This window comes from Larimichthys crocea, chromosome XIV, assembly GCF_000972845.2.
Source record: "Larimichthys crocea isolate SSNF chromosome XIV, L_crocea_2.0, whole genome shotgun sequence".
Lineage (NCBI taxonomy): Eukaryota > Metazoa > Chordata > Actinopteri > Sciaenidae > Larimichthys > Larimichthys crocea.
In genome coordinates this window covers 5,796,463-5,818,168 of record NC_040024.1, presented here as the reverse complement: position 1 = coordinate 5,818,168, position 21,706 = coordinate 5,796,463, and the positions used below count along the sequence as shown (strand labels likewise).

General features: G+C 38.6%; 1 protein-coding gene across 2 annotated transcripts in view; it reads left to right on the top strand.

Annotated features, from left to right (window-relative positions):
- hmga2 (high mobility group AT-hook 2) overlaps positions 1–19,858 on the top strand; it is a 49,025-nt gene extending 29,167 nt beyond the window's left edge. For both annotated transcript variants that reach the window (XM_027288061.1, XM_019266331.2), the window contains 2 exons: positions 12,568–12,600; positions 14,710–19,858. In XM_027288061.1, coding sequence (XP_027143862.1) covers positions 12,568–12,600; positions 14,710–14,781 — 105 coding nt within the window. In that variant the 3' untranslated portion in view covers positions 14,782–19,858. The remainder of the gene's footprint in view (positions 1–12,567; positions 12,601–14,709) is intronic.
- The last annotated feature ends 1,848 nt before the right edge of the window (positions 19,859–21,706 follow it).

Here is a 21,706-nt window from a genome sequence, read left to right as displayed (position 1 = left end):
CATTCACTCCCATGTTATTTGGAGCAGAAATCTTTCCGGAAGGAGGAGGCACCACATGTGCTTTCTCTGACTCCTACGGCCAAAGTTTATACAGTTTTCGCCTGAAACTTGGCACATACATGATCCACAAGACGAGCATTCTTCTGGTCATTTCGGATTTCAGTTTGGACACCTTATGCCATTTCCTGTGCCACCTCTTCGAGGGACTTCATTTGAAGCTTTTGTGTCAGAGGGTCAGAGGGAGAGGGACTGAGCATGCACAGCTGTCACTAATTACTCAGACACACACAGAACACAGACAGTCAGAGAGGCAAAGACTGACACATAAATAAGACAAAACTCCCCCAAGACTCCCTTCAAAATAAGAGTCCCTCCAAAATAAGAGTCCCTTCAAAATAAAAGACTTAAAACTCTTCTTAACAGCTCTCAGCTACTTCCACTAATTTTGTACTACAGAAATAAAAATAATATCACGACATTCAGCTCATTTTACTTCTACACTAACCTTCTACAATCCTTCTACACTTTAAACTACTTCTCCTACTACTACAGATTAAAATACAAATACATCATACAAACTTCAAATATTTCTACAGACCTACAATTTAAATGACTTCTACTTTACTACAGACTTAATTCAAACTACACATTTCAACAGGATCTTGTACTATTAAACTTTTATTCAACTTTTTTTTTAGATTCAACTCATTTAGAACATTTCTACAGACACAAGCATGCACACACACACACACACTCACACACACACACACACAGATGCGCGCGCACACACACACACACACACACACACACAGTAATACAGACACACACAGACACACGCACACACACACAGACACACACACACACACACTGAACAGACGCTCAGTAAACAGATCGACATCATCGTGTTCAAACAATAAAAATCTACGATCAATACAGGCTGAGCTGCACACCTGGACAGGTGAATCTCAGGACAGTCTCTACAATCCATCTACACTTTAAACTACTTCTCCTACTACTACAGACTTCATTCAAACTACACAATTCACCAAGATCTTGTACTATTAATTCACTAAATTCTACTATTAATATTCTACAAATTATTCAACTTTTTCTACAAATATTTTACCATTTCAAATACATTATACAAACTTCAAATCTATATACAGACCTACAATTTAAACTACCTCTCCTTCTACTACAGAGTTCAGTCAAACTACACAGTTCACCAAGATCTTGTACTATTATTTTACTAAATTCTACTATTAATATTCTACAAATTATTCAACTTTTTCTACAAATATTTTACCATTTCAAATCCATTATACAAACTTCAAATCTTTATACAGACCTACAATTTAAACTATCTCTCCTTCTACTACAGAGTTCAGTCAAACTACACAGTTCACCAAGATCTTGTACTATTACTATTACTCTCTACAGTTCTACCTTTTCATCTGAATTTCTACAGTGTTACACAACATTGTATCACTTCATACTATTCTACTCTTTTCAACCAATTTCAACATTTTTAAGATATATCCCTTATGGCCTTTTCAAGCTTTATAGTATAGAGACAGCTGAAGAGCGACAGGAATGTGAGGGGGAGAGAGAGAGAGTGAAAGAGACAGGGAAAAGACATGCAGAAAAAAGGCAGCAGGTGGGCCGCTGGGGCCGGCGGCGGCAGCAGAGGGCACTCACACCGCACTTTCCGCAGGAAATGCAGTTTTCTAGTTATTTTTCTTCTTCCGTATGTTTTTTGTCCCGTAATTACTCCTACAAATTTTGTCCCACAAAAATAAAAATTATACCACTAGATTCAGCTCATTCATGCCACTCCTGCTATTACTTTTCTGCATTCTACTATTAATATTCTACAAATTATTCAACTTTTTCTGCAAATATTTTTCCTATTAAAATGCATTACACAAACTTCAAATCATTCTACAAAACTTCTACAAACATTCTACAATTTCAACAATTTGTACTACTACTACTACAGACTTCATTCAAATTTCAAATTGTACACAAACTCTTCAACTATTAAACTCGTATTTAACTTTTTTCAAAATCTTTTACCGTTTTTAAACTATCAAGGCTCAAAGTTGAGTAGGTTTGTACTCAAATTCTGCGTTTATAATGAGTGTGTATGTGGTTTCCTAGAGTGATGACATCATCAGCTAGAGTGTGAAGATGACAAAACGATCAGTGAAAAAATAAAACGTTTTCGACTATGGTGGCCTCAAATGCACAGCTACAGACATGATTATACCATCAAAACGTAGGAAAATTCGAGGTGGTCGCAGTGATAACACTGTTGAAGCTGTCTCTGTTATAGTTTTGGCTCGCTACGTGTTAATTGATCGACTACTCCCCCCTACAGCTTCATAGACTCCCATGTAATTCGGAGCAGAAATCTTTCCGGAAGGAGGAGGCACCACGTGTGCTTGCTCTTGAGGCCAAAGTTTATACAATTTTCGCCTGAAACTTGGCACATACATGATCCACAAGACGAGCATTCTTCTGGTCATTTCAGATTTTGGTTTGAGGCATACCTTATAGGTTGTTTTTGGTCACCTTCGAGGGGGATCATTCAGACATATACTGTGCATCTCAGTGGGACAGACACAGTGCATGCAGCACCTGTGTCTAATTAATCTGACCTGCAGCTCACCCTGGTTGCTTGGCAACCTCAAGCATGCCTTTGACTAACTTTATTGAAGTCTGTGTATGATATCAGACTATCAAGACTACATTTTTAATGTCGGCCATTTTATCCTTGTCTCTCGCAGACACAAACACAAACACATAGATAGAGAGACAGACACACCACACACAGGCAGACAGACAGGCAGACGCACACACACACACACACACACAGACAGAACAAGCACACATGCACGCACACACACACACACACACACACACACAGTTTTTCAAAATAAGAGTCCCTTCAAAATAAGAGCCCAGTAAAAAGGCAATGATGACACAGCTTGTTGTATTAATACTTAATTTTCTCTTCGAGGGACTTCATTTGAAACTTTTGTGTCAGAGGGAGAGGGACTGAGCATGCACAAAGCTTTCCAAAGCATGCACACACACACACACACAACACACACACTCGCACAGACACACAACACACGCCACACACAGACACACACACAGCACACACACACACACACAGACACACCGAAACAGACGACAGTAAACAGATCGACATCATCGTGTTCAAACAATAAAATCTGCTGATCTACGATCAATACAGGCTGAGCTGCACACCTGGACAGGTGAGTCTCAGGACAGTCCTCAGACAGTCTCTACAATCCTTCACACTTAAACTACTTCTCCTACTACAGACTTCATCAAACTACACAGTTCACCAAGATCTTGTACTATATTTTACTAAATTCTACTATTATATTCTACAAATATGTCAACTTTTCTACAAATATTTTACCATTCAAATACATATACAAACTTCAAATCTATATACAGACCTACAATAAACTACCTCTCCTTCTACTACAGAGTTCAGTCAAACTACACAGTTCACCAAGCATCTTGTACTATTATTTTACTAAATTCTACTATTAATATTCTACAAATTATTAAACTTTTCTACAAATATCTTTTTGTCGCACATACACAAAACGGGTATCGAAACGACCGGCTCGTCCGGGAATCGATTGCTATGACTTTTCTAAGAGTTTCGCATGTTTTTCGCAAATTTGTTGTGAATTCATTGCGAAAAATTTCCCATAAGGAATGAATGGGGAGGCCCGAAAAAAAATACATTTCAACACACATTTTCAACAATGAACTGCTCTGGCATACTTTCACCGAGAGACTTCGTTTCGACTTTAAAACGTAGGTATGCTTCCCTTATCTTCAGGATTCACTACACTCATCGACAGCTTTTACCGTTTTTAAACTATCAAGGCTCAAAGTTGAGCAGGTTTTTAGTCAAATTTCTGGGTTTATAATGGGTGTGTATGTGGCGGAATGTTTGTGCTAGAGTGGGTGACATCATCAGCTAGAGTGAGGAGCAGGGAGAAAAATCAGTGAAAAAATAAAATGGATTCGACTACCGTGGCCTCAAATGCCCCACTACAGACATGATTTCTACATAGAAACGTAGCAAAATTTGTTGTATCACTCACATTCGCCTGCCAAAGCTGTCAGACATATAGTTTTGGCTCTGTACGCGCTCATTGATCGACTACTCCCGCCAACAGCCTCATAGACTCCCGTATTAAAAAAGGAGGACAATTTTCTGGAGAAAGGCAGAAGTAACGTTTCTCGCTCTTGCTCCTGAGGACACATTTCTTCATTTATCGACACAAAATGAATATGTAAAACGATCAGGAAGGTCTCATCGTGCCTCAGGTTAAGCTGGTTCAATGATTGGAACTACGGTTTGGTCAGCAGTCCTTCCTTTTCGAGAGGAGTCCTCAGCATTTTCTCTCAGTCTCTAACTGACATTCTAACAGGTGCAGATCAGCTGCTGCTGATTAGGTCCTGGTTGCTTGGCAACCTCAGCCTGCGTGAAGGAGAAGAGGGGGGAGGGGCCACCAGAAGCCGAGCGGCAGCCATTTTAGTAGTTCTTGGCACTTAATTTGAACTTGTCTGTCTAAAATGGCAGACAGAGACAGCAGAGCAGCTAGCTCGTTAACATGCTAATGATAATTACCATTAGCCACTAGGAATTAAATACATGCTAATGTTAACATGGTAATGCCAACATGGTAATGTTAATTGCTAGTGCATCAGCGTTAACATGCTAATGTTAACATGTTAATGTTATCATGCTAATGGTAATTCCTAGCGCATCACCGTTGAAATGCTAATGCTAACATGCTAATGTTAACATGCTAATGCTAACATAGTAATGATAACATGCTAGCGCATCAGTGCTAACATGCTAATGCTAACAGGCCAATGATAACATGCTAATAATAACTGTTAGCCCATCAGCGCTAACATGCTAATGGTAACATGCCAATGTTAACTGTTAACACATCAGCGTTAACATGCTAAGCTAACAGCTAATGCTAACATGCTAAGTTAACATGCTAATGCTAAATGGTAATGCTCTGCTAGCCCATCAATGTTAACATGTTAATGTTAACATGGTAATGTTAACATGCTAATGTTAACATGCTAATGCTAAAATGCTAATGTTAACATGTTAATGCTAACATGCTTATGTTAACTGTTAGCCTATAAGCACATCAGCGCTAACATGCTAATGTTAACATACTAATGTTAACTGTTAGCCCATCAGCGCTAACATGCTAATGGTAAAATGCGAATGGTAACATGCTAATGTTAACATGTTAATGCTAACATGCTAATGTTAACATGCTAATGCTAACATGCGAATGTTAACATGCTAATGTTAACATGTTAATGCTAACATGCTAATGTTCCTGTTAGCCAAAGCACATCAGCGCTACATGCTAATGTTAACATGCTAATGTTAACTGTTAGCCCATCAGCGTTAACATGCTAATGGTAAAATGCGAATGGTAACATGCTAATGTTAACATGCTAATGCTAACATGCGAATGTTAACATGCTAATGTTAACATGCTAATGCTAACATGCTAATTTTAACTGATAGCCCATCAGCGTTAACAATGCTAATGTTAACATGCTAATGCTAAAATGCTAATGTTAACATGTTACTGCTAACATGCTAATGTTAACCGCTAGTGCATCAGCGCTAACATGCTAATGCTAACATGCCAATGCTAACTGCTAGCCCATCAGCGTTAACATGCTAATGGTAACATGTTAAGCTAACATGCTAAGTTAACTGTTACCTAGCACATCAGCGTTAACATGCTAATGTTAACATGCTAATGTTAACTGTTAGCCCACAGCGTAACATGCTAATGGTAAAATGCGAGGGTACCATGCTAATTAACATGCTAATGCTAACATGCGAATGTTAACATGCTAATGTTAACATGCTAATGCTAACATGCTAATGCTAACTGATAGCCCATCAGCGTTAACAATGCTAATGTTAACATGCTAATGCTAAAATGCTAATGTTAACATGTTACTGCTAACATGCTAATGTTAACCGCTAGTGCATCAGCGCTAACATGCTAATGCTAAAATGCCAATGGTAACTGCTAGCCCATCAACGTTAACATGCTAATGTTAACATGCTAATGGTAACATGCTAATGTTAACTGTTAGCCTATCAGCACATCAGCGCTAACATGCTAATGTTAACATGCTAATGTTAACATGCTAATGTTAACTGCTAGCCCATCAGCGTTAACATGTTAATGTTAACATGCTAATGCTAACAGTTAATGCTAACATGTTAATGCTAAAATGCTAATGTTAACATGCTAATGCTAACATGCTAATGCTAACTGCTAGTCCATCATTGTTAACATGCTAATGCTAAAATGCTAATGTAATTGCTAGCACGAAGCTAGCTAGCTGCTCCTGTGTCTAAATAAACATGTTAAAATGACTGTTTGAGGTGTGCTTTTTGAATACAGACCCCCAGCAACAGCCCACTCGTCACTCTCAAAATTTCTTTTCTAGTACTAAATTTGCTGAGCAGTGTCGACGGGGCCAGAGTCAGGCACACTCAAAATTTCTTTAGAAATTTTTCTAGTTAAACTTATTCTTCCGCCTTTTTTTTGTCACGCTACTCCTCCCAGAGTTTTTGTCGCACATACACAAAACGGGTATCGAAACGACCGGCTCGGCCGGGAATCGATTGCTATGACTTTTCTAAGAGTTTCGGCAAACGGTTTTGCCAAAAATCCAGAAAAACGAAGCCAAAAAATGAATGGGTGTGTATTGCGAGAACTTTCCAGAGCTAGAGTGAGTGATGTCATCGCTAGAGTGGAGAGGGAGATCGATCAGTGAAAAAATAAAACGGATTTGACTACCGTGGGACTCAAATGCCCCCTACACACACGATTTCTACATAGAAACGTAGCACAATTTGTTTGTATGACTCACATTCGCCTGCCAAAGCTGTCAGACATATAGTTTTGGCTCCTGATGCGCTAATTGATCGACTACTCCCCCCAACAGCCTCATATACTCCCATGTTAAAAAAGGAGGGAAATCTTCCGGATGAAGGCAGAAGTAACATTTCTCCCTCTTGCTCCTGAGGGCACATTTCTTCATTTATCGACACAAAACAAATATGTAAAACGATCAGGAAGGGCACGCGATGCCCCCAGTTATGTCGGTTCAATGATTGGAAATATGGTTTTGGTCAGAAATCCTTCCTATTCGAGAGGGGTTCTCAGCATTTTCTCTCAGTCTCTAAGTGACTTTCTAACAGGTGCAGTAACTCCTCCACTGATTACAGTTGGTCCTGGTTGCTTGGCAACCTCAGCCTGCGTGAAGGAGGAGAGGGGGGAGGGGCCAGCAGAACCTGAGTGGCGGCCATTTTAGTAGTTCTTGGCACTTAATTTGAACCTGTCTGTGTAAAATGGCAGACAGAGACAGCAGAGCGTTAGCGCAAGCTGTAAAGACATGCTATTTGCAAACATTAGTGACCAATGCTAAAATTTGTGCAATACCATTAGCCACTAGGAATTAAACATGTTGATACTAACATGCTAATGTTAACACGTTATGCTAACTGCTAGCGATCAGCGTTTCATTTTAATGCTAAAATGCTAATGCTAATAAACATTAGCCACTCGGAATTAAACACATGTTAATTACTAACATGCTAATGTTAACATGCTAATGTTAACATGCTAATGGTAACTGCTAGCGCATCACCGTTAACATGCTAATGGTAACATCCTAATGCTAACATGCTAATGTTAACATGCTAATGCTAACATGTTAATGTTAACACGCTAATGCTAACACGCTAATGTTAACATGCTAATGCTAACAAGCTAATGATAACTGCTAGCGTATCATTGTTAACATGCTAATGCTAACATGCTAATTCTAACATGCAATGTTAACATGTTAAGTAACATGCTAATGTTAAGTGCTAGCGCATCAGTGTTAACATGCTAATGGTAACATGCTAATGTTAACATGCTAAAGTTAACATGCTAATGCTAACATGCTAATGTTAATTGCTAGCATGTAAGCGCTAGCTGCTCCTGTGTCTAAATAAACATGTTAAAAATGACTATTTGAGGTGTGCTTTTTGGATACAGACCCCCAGCAACAGCCCACTCGTCACTCTCAAAATTTCTTTTCTAGTACTGAATTTGCTGAGCAGTGTCAGTAATAATGCATGGGGATGACGGCCCAGAGTCACGCACACTCAAAATTTCTTTAGAAATTTCTAGTTCTTATTCGTCTTCCGTTTCTTCCCGTGTTTTTTTTCGGTTTCGCTTCTCCTCCCAGAGTTTTTGTCGCACATACACAAAACGGGTATCGAAACGACCGGCTCGGCCGGGAATCGATGGCTAAGACCTTTCTAAGAGTTTTGCATGTTTTTCGCAAATTTATTCCCGAAACACTGCAAAAAATTTCACATAGGGAATGAATGGGGAGGCCCGAAAAAAAATACATTTCAACAGACATTTTCAACAATGAACTGCTCTGGCATACTTTCACCGAGAGACTTCATTTAAACTTTAAAACGTAGGTATGCTTGCCTTCTCTTCACAGATTCACTACACTCATCGACAGTTTTTACCGTTTTTAAACTATCAAGGCTCAAAGTTGAGCAGGTTTTTAGTCAAATTTCTGGGTTTATAATGGGTGTGTATGTGGCGGAATGTTTGTGCTAGAGTGGATGACATCATCAGCTAGAGTGAGGAGCAGGGAGAAAAATCAGTGAAAAAATAAAACGTATTTGACTACCGTGGCCTCAAACGAGCCACTACAGACACGATTTATACATAGAAACGTAGCAAAATTTGTCGTCTTACTCACATTCGCCTGCTAAAGCTGTCTGACATATAGTTTTGGCGGGAAACGTAAAGATGCGGCAGCAACTCCCATCCTCAGCCTCATATACTCCCATGTTAAAAAAGGAGGGAAATTTTCTTGAGTAAGGCAGAAGTAACGTTTCTCTCTCTTGCTCCTGAGGGCACATTTCTTCATTTATCGACACAAAACGAATATGTAAAACGATCAGGAAGGTCTCATCGTGCCTCAGGTTAAGCCGGTTCAATGATTGGAATTACGGTTTGGCCAGAAGTCCAGCATTTTCAGCATTTTCTCTCAGTCTCTAACTGACATTCTAACAGGTGCAGTAACTGCTCTTCTGATTACAGTTGGTCCTGGTTGCTTGGAAACCTCAGGCTGCTTGAAGGAGGAGAGGGGGGAGGGGCCAACAGGCAGAAGCCGAGCGGCGGCCATTTTAGTAGTTATTGGCACTTAATTTGAGCTTGCTAACATTAGCATGTTAGCAATTACTATGTATTTAATTCCTAATGTTAACATGCTAATGCTAACATGCTAATGTTAATTGCTAGCGCATCTGCACTAACATGCTAATGCTAACATGCGACTCAAAATTTCTTTAGAAATGTTCTAGTTGCCTATACTGACTGTATATTTCATGTCTACATAGTATATTTTATGCTACCACACTCAGATCTGGCTGAATTAACTGCAAAGTCCTAAGAGACTTATTAGAGCAGCCTGATAACAAAGAGTTACAATAGTCCAGCCTTGAAGTAACAAATGCGTGGACTAGTTTTTCTGCATCCGCCTGAGAGACAATGCGTCTGATTTTTGCGATGTTACGTAAGTGGAAGAATGCAGTCCTCGAAATTTGTTTTATGTGGACGTTAAAGGACAAATTCTGATCAAAAACAACTCCAAGATTCTTTACAGTGGAGCTGGAGGCCAGGGTGATCCCATCTAAAGTAACTAAGTCTCTAGAAAGAGAGTTTCTGAGGTGTTTGGGTCCAATTACAAGAACTTCAGTTTTGTCTGAATTTAACATCAAAAAATTGTAGGTCATCCAACTTTTTATATCCTTAAGGCATGCTTGGAGTTTAGTTAACTGATTGGTTGCATCAGGCTTGATCGATAAATATAATTGGGTGTCGTCAGCATAACAATGAAAATTGATAGAGTGATTCCTAATAATGTTCCCTAAAGGAGGCATATATAAACTGAATAGAAGTGGTCCAAGTACAGAACCTTGTGGGACTCCATGACAAACTTTGGTCTGCATGGAGGATTCATCATTGACGTGAACAAACTAAGATCGATCTAAAAAATACGACTTAAACCAGCTTAGGGCGGTTCCTTTGATGCCAATTTGATGTTCCAGTCTCTGTAAAAGAATTTGATGGTCAATGGTGTCAAATGCAGCACTAAGATCTAACAGGACTAGTCATTTGTAACTTTGACTAATGCGGTCTCTGTGCTATGATGCACTCTAAATCCTGACTGAAAATCCTCAAATAGACTATTGTTATGGAGAAAGTCACACAGCTGATTAGCTACAGCTTTCTCAAGTATCTTAGACAGAAAGGGAAGGTTTGGTCTGTAGTTGGCTAAGACCTCTGGGTCTAGAGTGGGCTTTTTAAGAAGAGGTTTAATTACAGCTACCTTAAAGGACTGTGGTACATATCCTGATAATAAAGACAGATTAATCATATCCAATAACGAATTACTAACTACAGGTAAAACATCTTTGAGCAGCCTGGTTGGGATGGAGTCTAAGAGACAGGTTGACGGCTTAGCTGCAGAAATTATTAAAGTTATTTGATGAAGGTCGATGGGAGCTACCTGTGGCTGTACCGCACCGGCTACAGGGGACTGGCTAACTATCTGAGCTACTGACTGTTCGGTGGTGCGGTACCGTGCCTCTAACTCACTGACCCTCGCCTCCAAAGCTACAAATAAACTACATTTATTACAAGTACCGTTATCACTAAAGGAGGACGAGGAGTAACTGAACATGTGGCACACAGGGCAGGAGAGAGCAGGAGAGGAGAAAGGAGGAGAGGAGAGAGACTCCATTGCTATAGCTAGTTAGTGTGGCTAACAGAAACTGGTGAAACTATCAGATTGTGGTTACTAGAGTTAAGAGACCTGTTTGTGCACAGACAGAACAAGTCAAAGAGTAGTGCAGAGATAAGTAGATAGTCGCTGATGTGAGAAATATATGGAAATCTGTTCAGGTGAGCAGAGCAGAGAGCACCGTGGCAACAACACCGATACCGGAAGTGACACAATACGTTACCGCAACAGCTGTTCATATGTGCATACTTTTGTACTTTACTACTCTGCACTTCTGGTTAGATGCAAAACTGCATTTCTTTGTCTTAATCTAATCTAATCTAATCTAATCTAATCAGTTCCTTCAAGTTACACTGAAACAGAAAGGAGAGTGCTGTTTGCTTCCTCATTTTTATGTATTTCCAGACAACTTTACTATTATGGCGTTTACAGCTGCACTGTTGAGTGAGAAGTACACCCCCACTACTTTGCACTGCAAATAGTGCTATGAGCTAGTGCCAGCATCCTTCCAGTGAACACAGTCAGTCTCGGGACAGAACACCAGTGGTGGCCAGTCTGGCAGGGAATACAACAGACTGCTGAGGTGGTTTTCTAGCCGGGTTTGGCTCCTGGCACTTTAGTTATCTATCAAATCATTAGAAGGAAAGTCTATCAGAAGGAAAAACAGCAAATATATTGTGTATAAAATATGATCCAGTTTCACCAAAATCACTGAATAAAGTTCTGAAGTTGTGCTTTTGTACAGTAATCAGTGAGGCCCTGTCATAGATGACTGTAGCAGCCCTCATGGTCACTCATAGACTGGATTAAACAGGAAGCACTCTGCTCCGAAGGCATTTCATTGAATGTCAAATTAGTACATGCCCCGAAGTGCAGGATGACACACTATAATACCATAAAGAAAATAACATGACTTTTTGTCATTGTTGGTCCAGGAGTATGGATGACAGATGGAAGAAAAACACTTCAACATCAAGTTTGACTTCATGAGAACTTTAATACCAGAGACACTTGTAGAGTACAGGTCGTTACATCCTTTATGTTATCCAGCACGTTCTGCAGTGGCAGTAGTGGGTCACTGGTCTGATAAGCATTCTAGTAGCCTTCTCTTTTAGAAGAGCGCACGGCTGAGAAATACTTTGTAAAGACTTGAGGTCAGGTTACGTTTGGGTTTGGCTATTTTCACCAAGTATTTAACTGTATTGCAGTCAATGTATTTATTTCTCTCTCTGTGCCATGAGTCTTTGTTGCATATAAAATAAAGCATAGACAACTAGACTTTGCAAGCTCATGGTCAGTAACAGATGAAATAAAGCAGGGCCAGCTTCAGGTGTAAAATCTTAAAGATCAGGCTACAGGCTGGGCTCAAAGTGGCCTGTGCAGTGTATGCTGCTGTGCTGCTGTCAGATTTCAGGTGATCATCAATCTCATGATACTGCAGATGTTATTACTGCACATTATTTTAGACCAAGCCTGGACACATTGTGTTTTCCATCCACCGATTCTGTTTTGTTTTCATTTCCAGTTCAAACACAGACCAGTCAGTCTTCAAATTCTTATAAATCATATTTGGTTCTGCCTCATCAAAATGTGACATAACCCCTCCTTTCTGCTCTTTTGCAGCCACAGCAAGTTGTCCAGAAAAAGTCTTCTCAGGTAAGAGATCCTAAAGATGGTCTAACTTTTTTGCATACCATACAAAGCAATTATAGTTCAGCATCTTTCCCAAAGACATGGACTGGAGCAGACAGGGTTGAAACGACCAACTGTCATTAGTGGACAACTTGGTCCACCTCGTAAATCACAGCCAACTGCAAATGTACGAAAGTTTGGGGCAGTTTAAACTGACTGTAATTTGAAACACGTCCTCCAAACTAAATAGTAAAATTTCTTGCTTGCCATAGCCTTCCAGAAGAATTTACGCAGCCGGTACACATGGGTTGTTGGTCATCGTTATCTTCATATTTTGGGTAACTTCTGGGTCCTGTTCGCAAGCTAAATTTGTTTTTAGTTTAGGTGATGGAATGATTCTTGTTCTTCTTCTCAGATGCTTAGAACATCCATATACAGTAGCTGCTGCAACAGTAACTCTTATGAGAGAGAGATGAGACCTGAATTATTTCTGATGGTCTTAAATGTAGCAGATAATTAAATGCTATTTTATATTGTTGGTGTATGCACCTATATCAGAGAGAGAATGGTAATAAGTGAGTGAAACAAGACACAGGACCGCCAACCTCAGCATTCTTTCACACTCTAGGAATCCACCAGCCTCCCTGTGTTTGCTGGTGCGGCCCACTACTTGGTGTGAATGCATAACTTGGCTCTGAATTGTGGCTGTGTGGGAACAAGGCTAAAATAGTTCGGAGGTGCTGTGAGGCCCTGGGAGCTGCAAGCCATAAAAATGTAATTTATCCCAATCCCAGCCTGTACAAAACCTCAAACTCATTTCACCCCAGTGCTTGGGCTTGGGGAAAGGTTGGGTTAGGTTGAGTGGATGAATAATGCCACCAGAAGCTACAATTTCTCTACTACCTGCCACTATTTTTTCAAGCCTTGTTCTTTTTTGTTTAAAAAACAAGGGAAGTTGTCTAGTAGATTAAACATTGCAGATGTTATGCAGCCTCCTTACTGCAGGTCCACCAGGCTTACTAGATCTCATCTCAGAGCATCTTTAGAAGCTTTAATAACATTTTTTTTTAATTCAGGATTCAACCAGCTGATTTCACTCTCTATGCATTTAGTTGGAACAAAAAAAACAACAACTAAAAAAAAAGTGTGATAGTGATGATATTAAGCAGTGAGAAAGTCACATTGTGAGATACCTGTCGGCCTCACTGTATATGCTGACTGACAGATGATCTTTAAGCTATCTAATGTAGTGTTAGCTTAGCTTCTCTCTGATAGCTGTAACATTATCCTCTATAACTTCATCATGATGTCATGTCATCTATGTTTATGTTTTGTTGTTGGACAGGCATCATGTGTGGAGTTATCCCACAACAATCGGGCACCATGAGAGTCTCTCTCTTCGTCTAATAACATGATCAGTCTTCATTTTCTTCATGATCATTTATGGCCTTCTCTGTGAGGAAGATCTTGTCCATAAGTTTACCATTTCAGTAGAATCCCAACGAGTTTACTGACTTTTAAATGCTGATAATGTGACAAAGTGCCCACAGTATAACAGGACATACAGCAGTACCGGTGTATGAATGAACTGTGGCTGTGTGTGTGTGTGGTTTACCCAATTTTAATGTTTTCTGAGTGTTTTCTTACTTACAAACATGATTTTCAGCAGTCTTAATGTCTCTAGCTCTCTAGCAGAATCTAAAGAGAGATACAACAATACATTTTATTTAAAAGCGCTTTCAAGGTACTCAAAGACACTTTACTTAAAAAGAACATCAAATCAGCAAAACAATATGAGATAGTACAGTCGTCCCTCACTATAACGCGGTTCACTTTTCGCGGACACGCTGTTTCGCAGATTTTTTTAGTGTAATTTTGCATGATTTTTTTAAGCATACTGTACAGTATGAACGTGCATTGTGTTCTGCGTCCTAAATTGGCTAAGGGAGAACCACACGTGTTCTGCATCCTGATTAACTAAGGGAGTACTGTGCAAAATGCACGTAAAAAGGTGTATAAAAGTGTGTGGTTAGGGGTTTTACGGCCTTAAAACATGTATAATAATAGTGAGACTGTGAATCACTGTGGTATGAAATACGTTTAAATCTTCAATCAATTCATCTTTATTTACAGGAAGAAGAAGAAGAAGAAGAAGAAGAAGAAGAAGAAGAAGAAGAGGCTGGAGAGTCTCCAGAGGAGGACTAAGCTTCCACATCATGACACCTCTACCTCATTCAGCTGTCAGGTCTTTCAAAGGGAGAAGACTGCCTCGACCACTTATCTTTTTTTTTTTCTTCTTCTAACTTTTCCACGTTATTTTACCTGGTAAGTTCATTTTTGGCTAGATCATCTTATTTTATTATTTTTTTTTTTTTTACAAAGACCATACGGAATGCTGCAACACAGGGAGATCACAATGACATTTTTTTCTAATTTGTACTGCTGCTAGAAGCAGACATTCTGCCTGTCAACAGACAAATTGTCATGTACAACAAACTTCTCAATGAGAGTTGAAAACAAACAGGAACACACAGATAGAATGAGTAAGTGTAGCTGCACGCAAACCACAAATGTTGACATTTGTGGTTCATTAGAGCATCATTATGTGAGTGAGCACAAGGGGCAAGTCAACTACTTTGATTTACGACTGAATATCACAAAACACTCTCTGTCTCAAAGGTCCTCAATCTGGATAAGGGCACATCACTCTGAAGACTACATCTTTGTACTAATGCAGTCCTAAATTCTGCTGTTCCAACATACCAGTGTTAGTTCTAAAACAAACCAACCCCCTCGCACATCGCCCTCACCAACACCAAAGTTAGGGAGACACAGAAATCTTTCTCAGGGAGGCGGTTTATCCATCATCTTAAACCCATTCTGAAGATAGACCGAATGAGAGATCTGAAGAGAAATCCACATGGAATCCAAACATTTCAGTTTCTGTGGGACAACATTAAATAAGCCACAGATGAAATCATTAATTGTGATCGTTGACTTGAAAATTAAGGAGAAATTATTGATCATACAAAATTGTGCAAATTCTTTGACCTGAACTTCATGATACTGTATTGGACCATCAAATTAACTGCAAGTAAGATCTTGATTATGCCCCCAATCTGCTTATTTGAATGATAAGCATCAGAGCCAGACATTGATGCTGGATGTGCACCAGACAAAGAGGTGGTCAAACAATTGTTTGATTCAGTTCATTGTCACAGCATCAACAAAAATGATAATTAAAGAGTAGTTAAAGCTTTAATTTTGATACACTTATCATAACTTGACAGACCAGAAATTTTGTTTTCCAGCCTTTTTTTTGGGGTCTAGAACTGATAGAACCTCTGAGCATCCTGTTGGTACTTCACTACCACAGTGTTTAACATTGCACCAGATCACTGTGTACCATTTGTTCAGATTTACATTAACTAGGTCAGATAGCTTCATGTTTATTCTGTGCGCAACATAGCTTTAAAACCTTGAATCCATCATTGATGCCACGCTGCAAAGAAGTCTACACACTCGCTCTGCCTTGCAAAAGAATCTCAAGAACAAAAGACACAAAAGGAAACCACACATTACCTCATTGCACACTTGATACCTGGATTTAGTAGCAGCGTGACATTAGACGACTCATCTTGCACTGTAACTTCAGGGAGACTTGCATTTAGGGAAACCTGATATCATGCCAGCGCCTTCTGCTCAGTGATATGCAATATCTTCTCCTCATTTAAAACTACCTCTGACTCAGAACAGCTAGCTCATGAACACTGTTGCTCAGTACACAGGAAGGTATTGTGGAATTCTACATTTGATACAACTTTATACTGTTCATTCAAACGAGGTCATACTGGCTGTTGTCTTTGTCATGTGGAAATTTGTCTGCAACTGTTTTGTTTAAATCAGGCAGGTAAACCCTAAATAATCTGAACAGAAGCAAAGGTCAGATAGAGCCATGTGAATCAACATTAAGGGAAAACTCTTTTTTACTACAGCAGCCTTATTTTTGTTAATTTGTAACCATCTTTCTTGTTGGTTATGTTGGACCAGATAAGAGCTTTTACACGGTTTCAAGTATATACATACATGAAGTCGGAGTATTTGATAAAACTCTTCCATGCAGACATAACATTACATTTAAACTCAAATTACTTTACAGGTTCAGAGTAGCATTTTATAAAGTAAAAAAAAAAAACCTGAACACATCTTTATCTTACAGTGTCTGACTGTCCATTGCTTTGTTAAAGCACACATGAAACTGAAATGTAGAGTCACAGCAGTCACTTTTGGTAAAAACTTTAATGACACAGTTGGATTTAAGGTAATGAGATAAGATATTCATGACAGTGATATTGATCCAAGGATACCACAGTTAAACTGTCATCATAACATTCAAGCATGATGGTCAAAACTATGAAAATAAGACAGAGGTTGTTTAATTGGAGACAGACTCTAAAGCCTGCAGCCCAGCATTTGCAATTTTCAGTCCAATTCATATGTCCATATTTTATACTTCAGATGTTACACTCTTTTTTGTGGTTTCAATTTGATTGATACAAAAATACCATTCAAAATATCTCAATAAATGTGTAAACTCTTATAAATGTAAATAAATTGTGTTTAAAAAAAATATATTAAATGTAATATTTAAATAATTCATATATTCACAATTGAAGTTGTGCAGTCTGTAGAGTTTGTCTCCAACACTTGAGTACTTGGCACTGACATTTTGTCATCTGTTTTTTTATACTTAAAACAGAAAAGCAGCTAAATCAGGTACCGTTGTTTTCCTCATTGACCTTGATGATGTTATTTTGTATGGAAACATTGTAATGAAACATATTTTACATTTTCTGCAAACTGGGATTTCTTTTTGACCAACTGTTAACTTGAATTTATTTTGTAGTGATTTACACAATGGTTTAATAAGGATCAAGTGTTTGTAGTGACACTGTATGATATAACTACAAATGTTTTGGTTTGTTTTTTACTTTGAATAGTGAGTTTTATTTCTGAGTCATGAATTACCTATATATGTACAGTACTTCAAACAGACACACTCATCAGACTCACAGATCATCAATTGACGTACCTACCTCCAGTCTTGAAAAGGAATAACTTTGCAGGTTTACTTTCAGTATGAGTTTCACTGACAGATGACGTGATCGATATCAGGACTGCAGAAGCTCCTTTTTCAAGTATTGTTTCAGTCAAGCTTCTAATCTCAGTACACATGGATTCTCTCCTTCAAAGTGACTTTTGACAGATACGTTTGGATTTTGTATTCATGAATATGTTTTCTTTTTTTTTTAATTAGTTGGTACATCGATATACTTGATTAGCGTGTGTGTGCATACTTCACAAAAATGTGATTTTCTTTTCTTGTGATATGGTTAAAACATGTATATGGATATGGAATTGCTTCTTACATAGTGATGGATTATATTATTCTTCACCTATCACCATGACAACCTTTGAAAAGTTAACATGGTATTTTGAACTAGGCCAGAGGTATAGCCTCAGAGCTACACTGATCTGGTCAACCTGCCTTCAGCAACACCAGTGTGGAACAGTGGCAGTTTAACAGTGGTAAACTTTCTCTAACCAATAATCTGCACAGTCCTGTCAAATCTGACCCCTGTCTGTTATCTTTCATACACGTGCATGTGGAAATACACCCAAACAATGGATGCAGGTGTTGAAGGTATTAAATCTGATGTGAATATTTTGCTCAAGTTAAAACATTTTTAACGTTAACCTGATCTATTTTGCGTGTTACAGAAGAAGATATGGCAGCACCATTAAAGTTTATGGAATCTTTTTAAATTGAATTGAACTGAATAAAATAAAGTCTGCCTCCAGACTTTGTGCAAGGCTTAACCTCTCCTAAAATCTCTTTAATCTTCAACAGTATGACCTACAAAGACAATTTTTGTCAACGTGAAGTCTTAATATGGTTTGAAGAACTGAATTTGAGTCAACATACACATACTACATCTCCACCAGCAATGAGAGTAAATATTTCTGTTGCACATTGAGACTCTGTGGAGATAATTCTATTTATAATAATCTAACCAATCCAAACAGAGAGAATCAGAAGCTGCCGTTAAAACAGCAAGCTAAGAAATACTGTGAACTGTGTGCGCCTGTTGAAACAAGCTGATCAATAGCTTTGAATGAATCGCTTTAAAACAGACAGGCATCTGAAGAATTATGAAACACCACAGACACCATGTAGACCTGGTATTCATCATCTGTATCTACCTGCATAAGGACTAAGGCTCAGCTGCAGTTACACAATGGGCCCCATTCACTAACATGTAGAAATGTTTTACACTAAATAAACAGTTTAATGACACGTCTACTTTGTAAATCCTGATCGTTCTTAATTGACTGTTTGCAATTAGTTTGCATAGAGGTGAGTTATAGAGAAGGTGGTGGAACGATCAATCAATCAATCAGTCAATACATCAATAAATCAATAAAACAAAATAGAACAAATATTAAATAAAATATTAAAAACATTAAATTATAAAACACTACATTAAGATGATGTTGTAAGACAGGGTATGATTTCTGAGGAAGAAAACGAGAGAATAAAATTTCATGACTGAAAAGTTAAAAGTTGTATTTCCATTTCCTTCATCATATGTGTGTATGCATGGTCTGAGGCTATTTGAAATCTGTACTAACAGCTGCAGGTTAAATACTGATGATGTATGCTCTGTTTAAGCACACATACATACTACTCGAGCTCTGGACTCCTTTTGAAAGTTTGTTCAGTAGAGTATAAAATGTCACCTAATGTTCTCTGGACGTGATGCTAGCTGTTGGAAACAATGATTGTAGAAGCCACTGTTGATGAGCTTTCAGCTCTGGGAGTCTTAATGTAGTTGATCCTTTCTCTTCATGATTTCATATTCCAGTACAATCAAATACACATTACTACCTCCAGAAAGGCCTCTTTACCTCATATACAAACTGAAATACTGTTTCAATTCAGTTGTCCAAGAGCATAGAGACAACATCAAACTTTTATTTACATTCTTTATTTTTGTGGGCGGTAAAGACTTTTTCTATGCCTCTGAGTCACCGTTAAGTAAGACTGGACAGAGAACTGTTTCTTATCTTATGCAATGTTAGCTAGGAGGGACGCTGAGAGATTTCCCAGCTCTCCTTCTGCTTTGCTCCTGTATCATTTCAACTTTCATTGTTTTCCCCATCCTGCTAGTATTACTGTGTTTGTATTTCACTGTGTTCTATTCACCACAATAAAAAAATATGGAAAACGTGTGTGTGAGTTTTTGATTTGTATTCTTTCGTTTTTTACAGTGGACATGGGTATGAAGGACTATAAATGAGAGGCCCCTGCAGGATCTGCTACAAAATCTACCAGGGCAGCTGTATATCTATATATATTTATATTCTACATGACTTCCTTTCTTTAAGATGACAGTGTGAATGAGTGTATGAGAAAAGTTGTGGGAGGACAGCAGCAAATTGCTGTCAATTTCATTTTCTGTGGGACCTGTCAACCTTCTCCCTGTGTGGGCAGTCTTGAGAGCTCAGCTATGATCAGATCATGTGAATTAATTAATTAATTAATGGTAATAACTCTTGAAATGATCAGGTTTAGATTGTTTGGTTTAATCAAGTTTGGGTGTATCACAGTCTGGATTTAGCATTATAAAATCTGTGGTAGTGGTTACATAAGAACAATGAGAAGTGAGGGCCACAAGGCTGACTCATTCAGTTAAGGCCAATGTCTGTATTATCAGTAAGCTGACTCATTTAGCGTAAGCTAACCAGTGCGTACATGTACATGTACATGTTAGATATGAAAAAAGATAATACGCTGATTTTCCATAGGCTTTATAAGGGTTGGCCTTCTCCATTGTCAGCCTTTTCACAATATGTGTATTTGGCATGAGTGATCAGTCAACACTTCTTCTCGGGACAAATTTAGTAGTTTATCAAACATAGCAGATCCAGCAAATGAAATGGAAAACACTCAAACCAGCAATGTGTACATTTCTCAATCCTCTCTGACTCCCTTATCCTGTCTGACACTTCTCACTCATTGGTTCCTACTGAAAAAGTAAATGTTGCAAACATCTCATAAGTATAAACTTACATTATTTAAAAAAAAAAACATTATGAAGGGCGTTCCTAATGCAAATACACCAACTAATAACTTACATTCAGTAGGGACACGATTACTGTCACCTATTTGGTTTTTACCCATACTCCACACACCACCTACTGTGCAAAAAGGGAATTACACCAAGTGAGCACATACTATTTCAGACACGCCAATGAATCAGTAGAAAAACCCAACAACTGCTATTAGCAAACATAACTCTTTGCTTTGTTGGACTCCTTTTTCCAAATTGGATGCTCTAGTAGTGAGTCCTACAATCGCATGTCTATCTAAATCAAATCAAATCAATTTTATTTGTATAGCCCAAAGTCACAAAGTACATTTGCCTCAGAGGGCTTTACAATCTGTACAGGGAGTGACACCCTCTGTCCTTAGACCCTCGGTTCGAGTGAGGAAAAACTTGCCCACAAAAACCCTTTTAACAGGGAAAAAATGTGGAAGAAACCTCAGGAAGAGCCACAGAGGAGGGATCCCTCTCCCAGGACGGACAGACGTGCAATGGATGTCACGTGTACAGGACAAATCAACACAAACATATTGTACAATGACTGATAAAATGACAATGAATTACAATGAATGATAAAAATGATTACAGTAACAGATATGGTAGTAATAATGACAGTAATAATATATGTAGTGGGCGTCGTGCAGGATCACAGCAGCAGCCACGATCCACGAGAACCTGCTGGACGACAGAGCACAGAAACTCCGGGGAAGTTTGGTTAGTAACATGCATTAATGAGACATGTCCACAGATGGAGAGATATGGAGAGATATGGAGAGATATAGAGATATAGATATATATATATAGAGAGAGTGAGATATAGAGAAATATAGAGAGATATATATAGAGAGAGATGGATATATATATATATATAGAGAGAGAGAGAGAGAGAGAGAGAGAGAGAGAGAGAGAGAGAGAGAGAGAGAGAGAGAGAGAGAGAGAGAGAGAGAGAGTTTTCGGTAAGG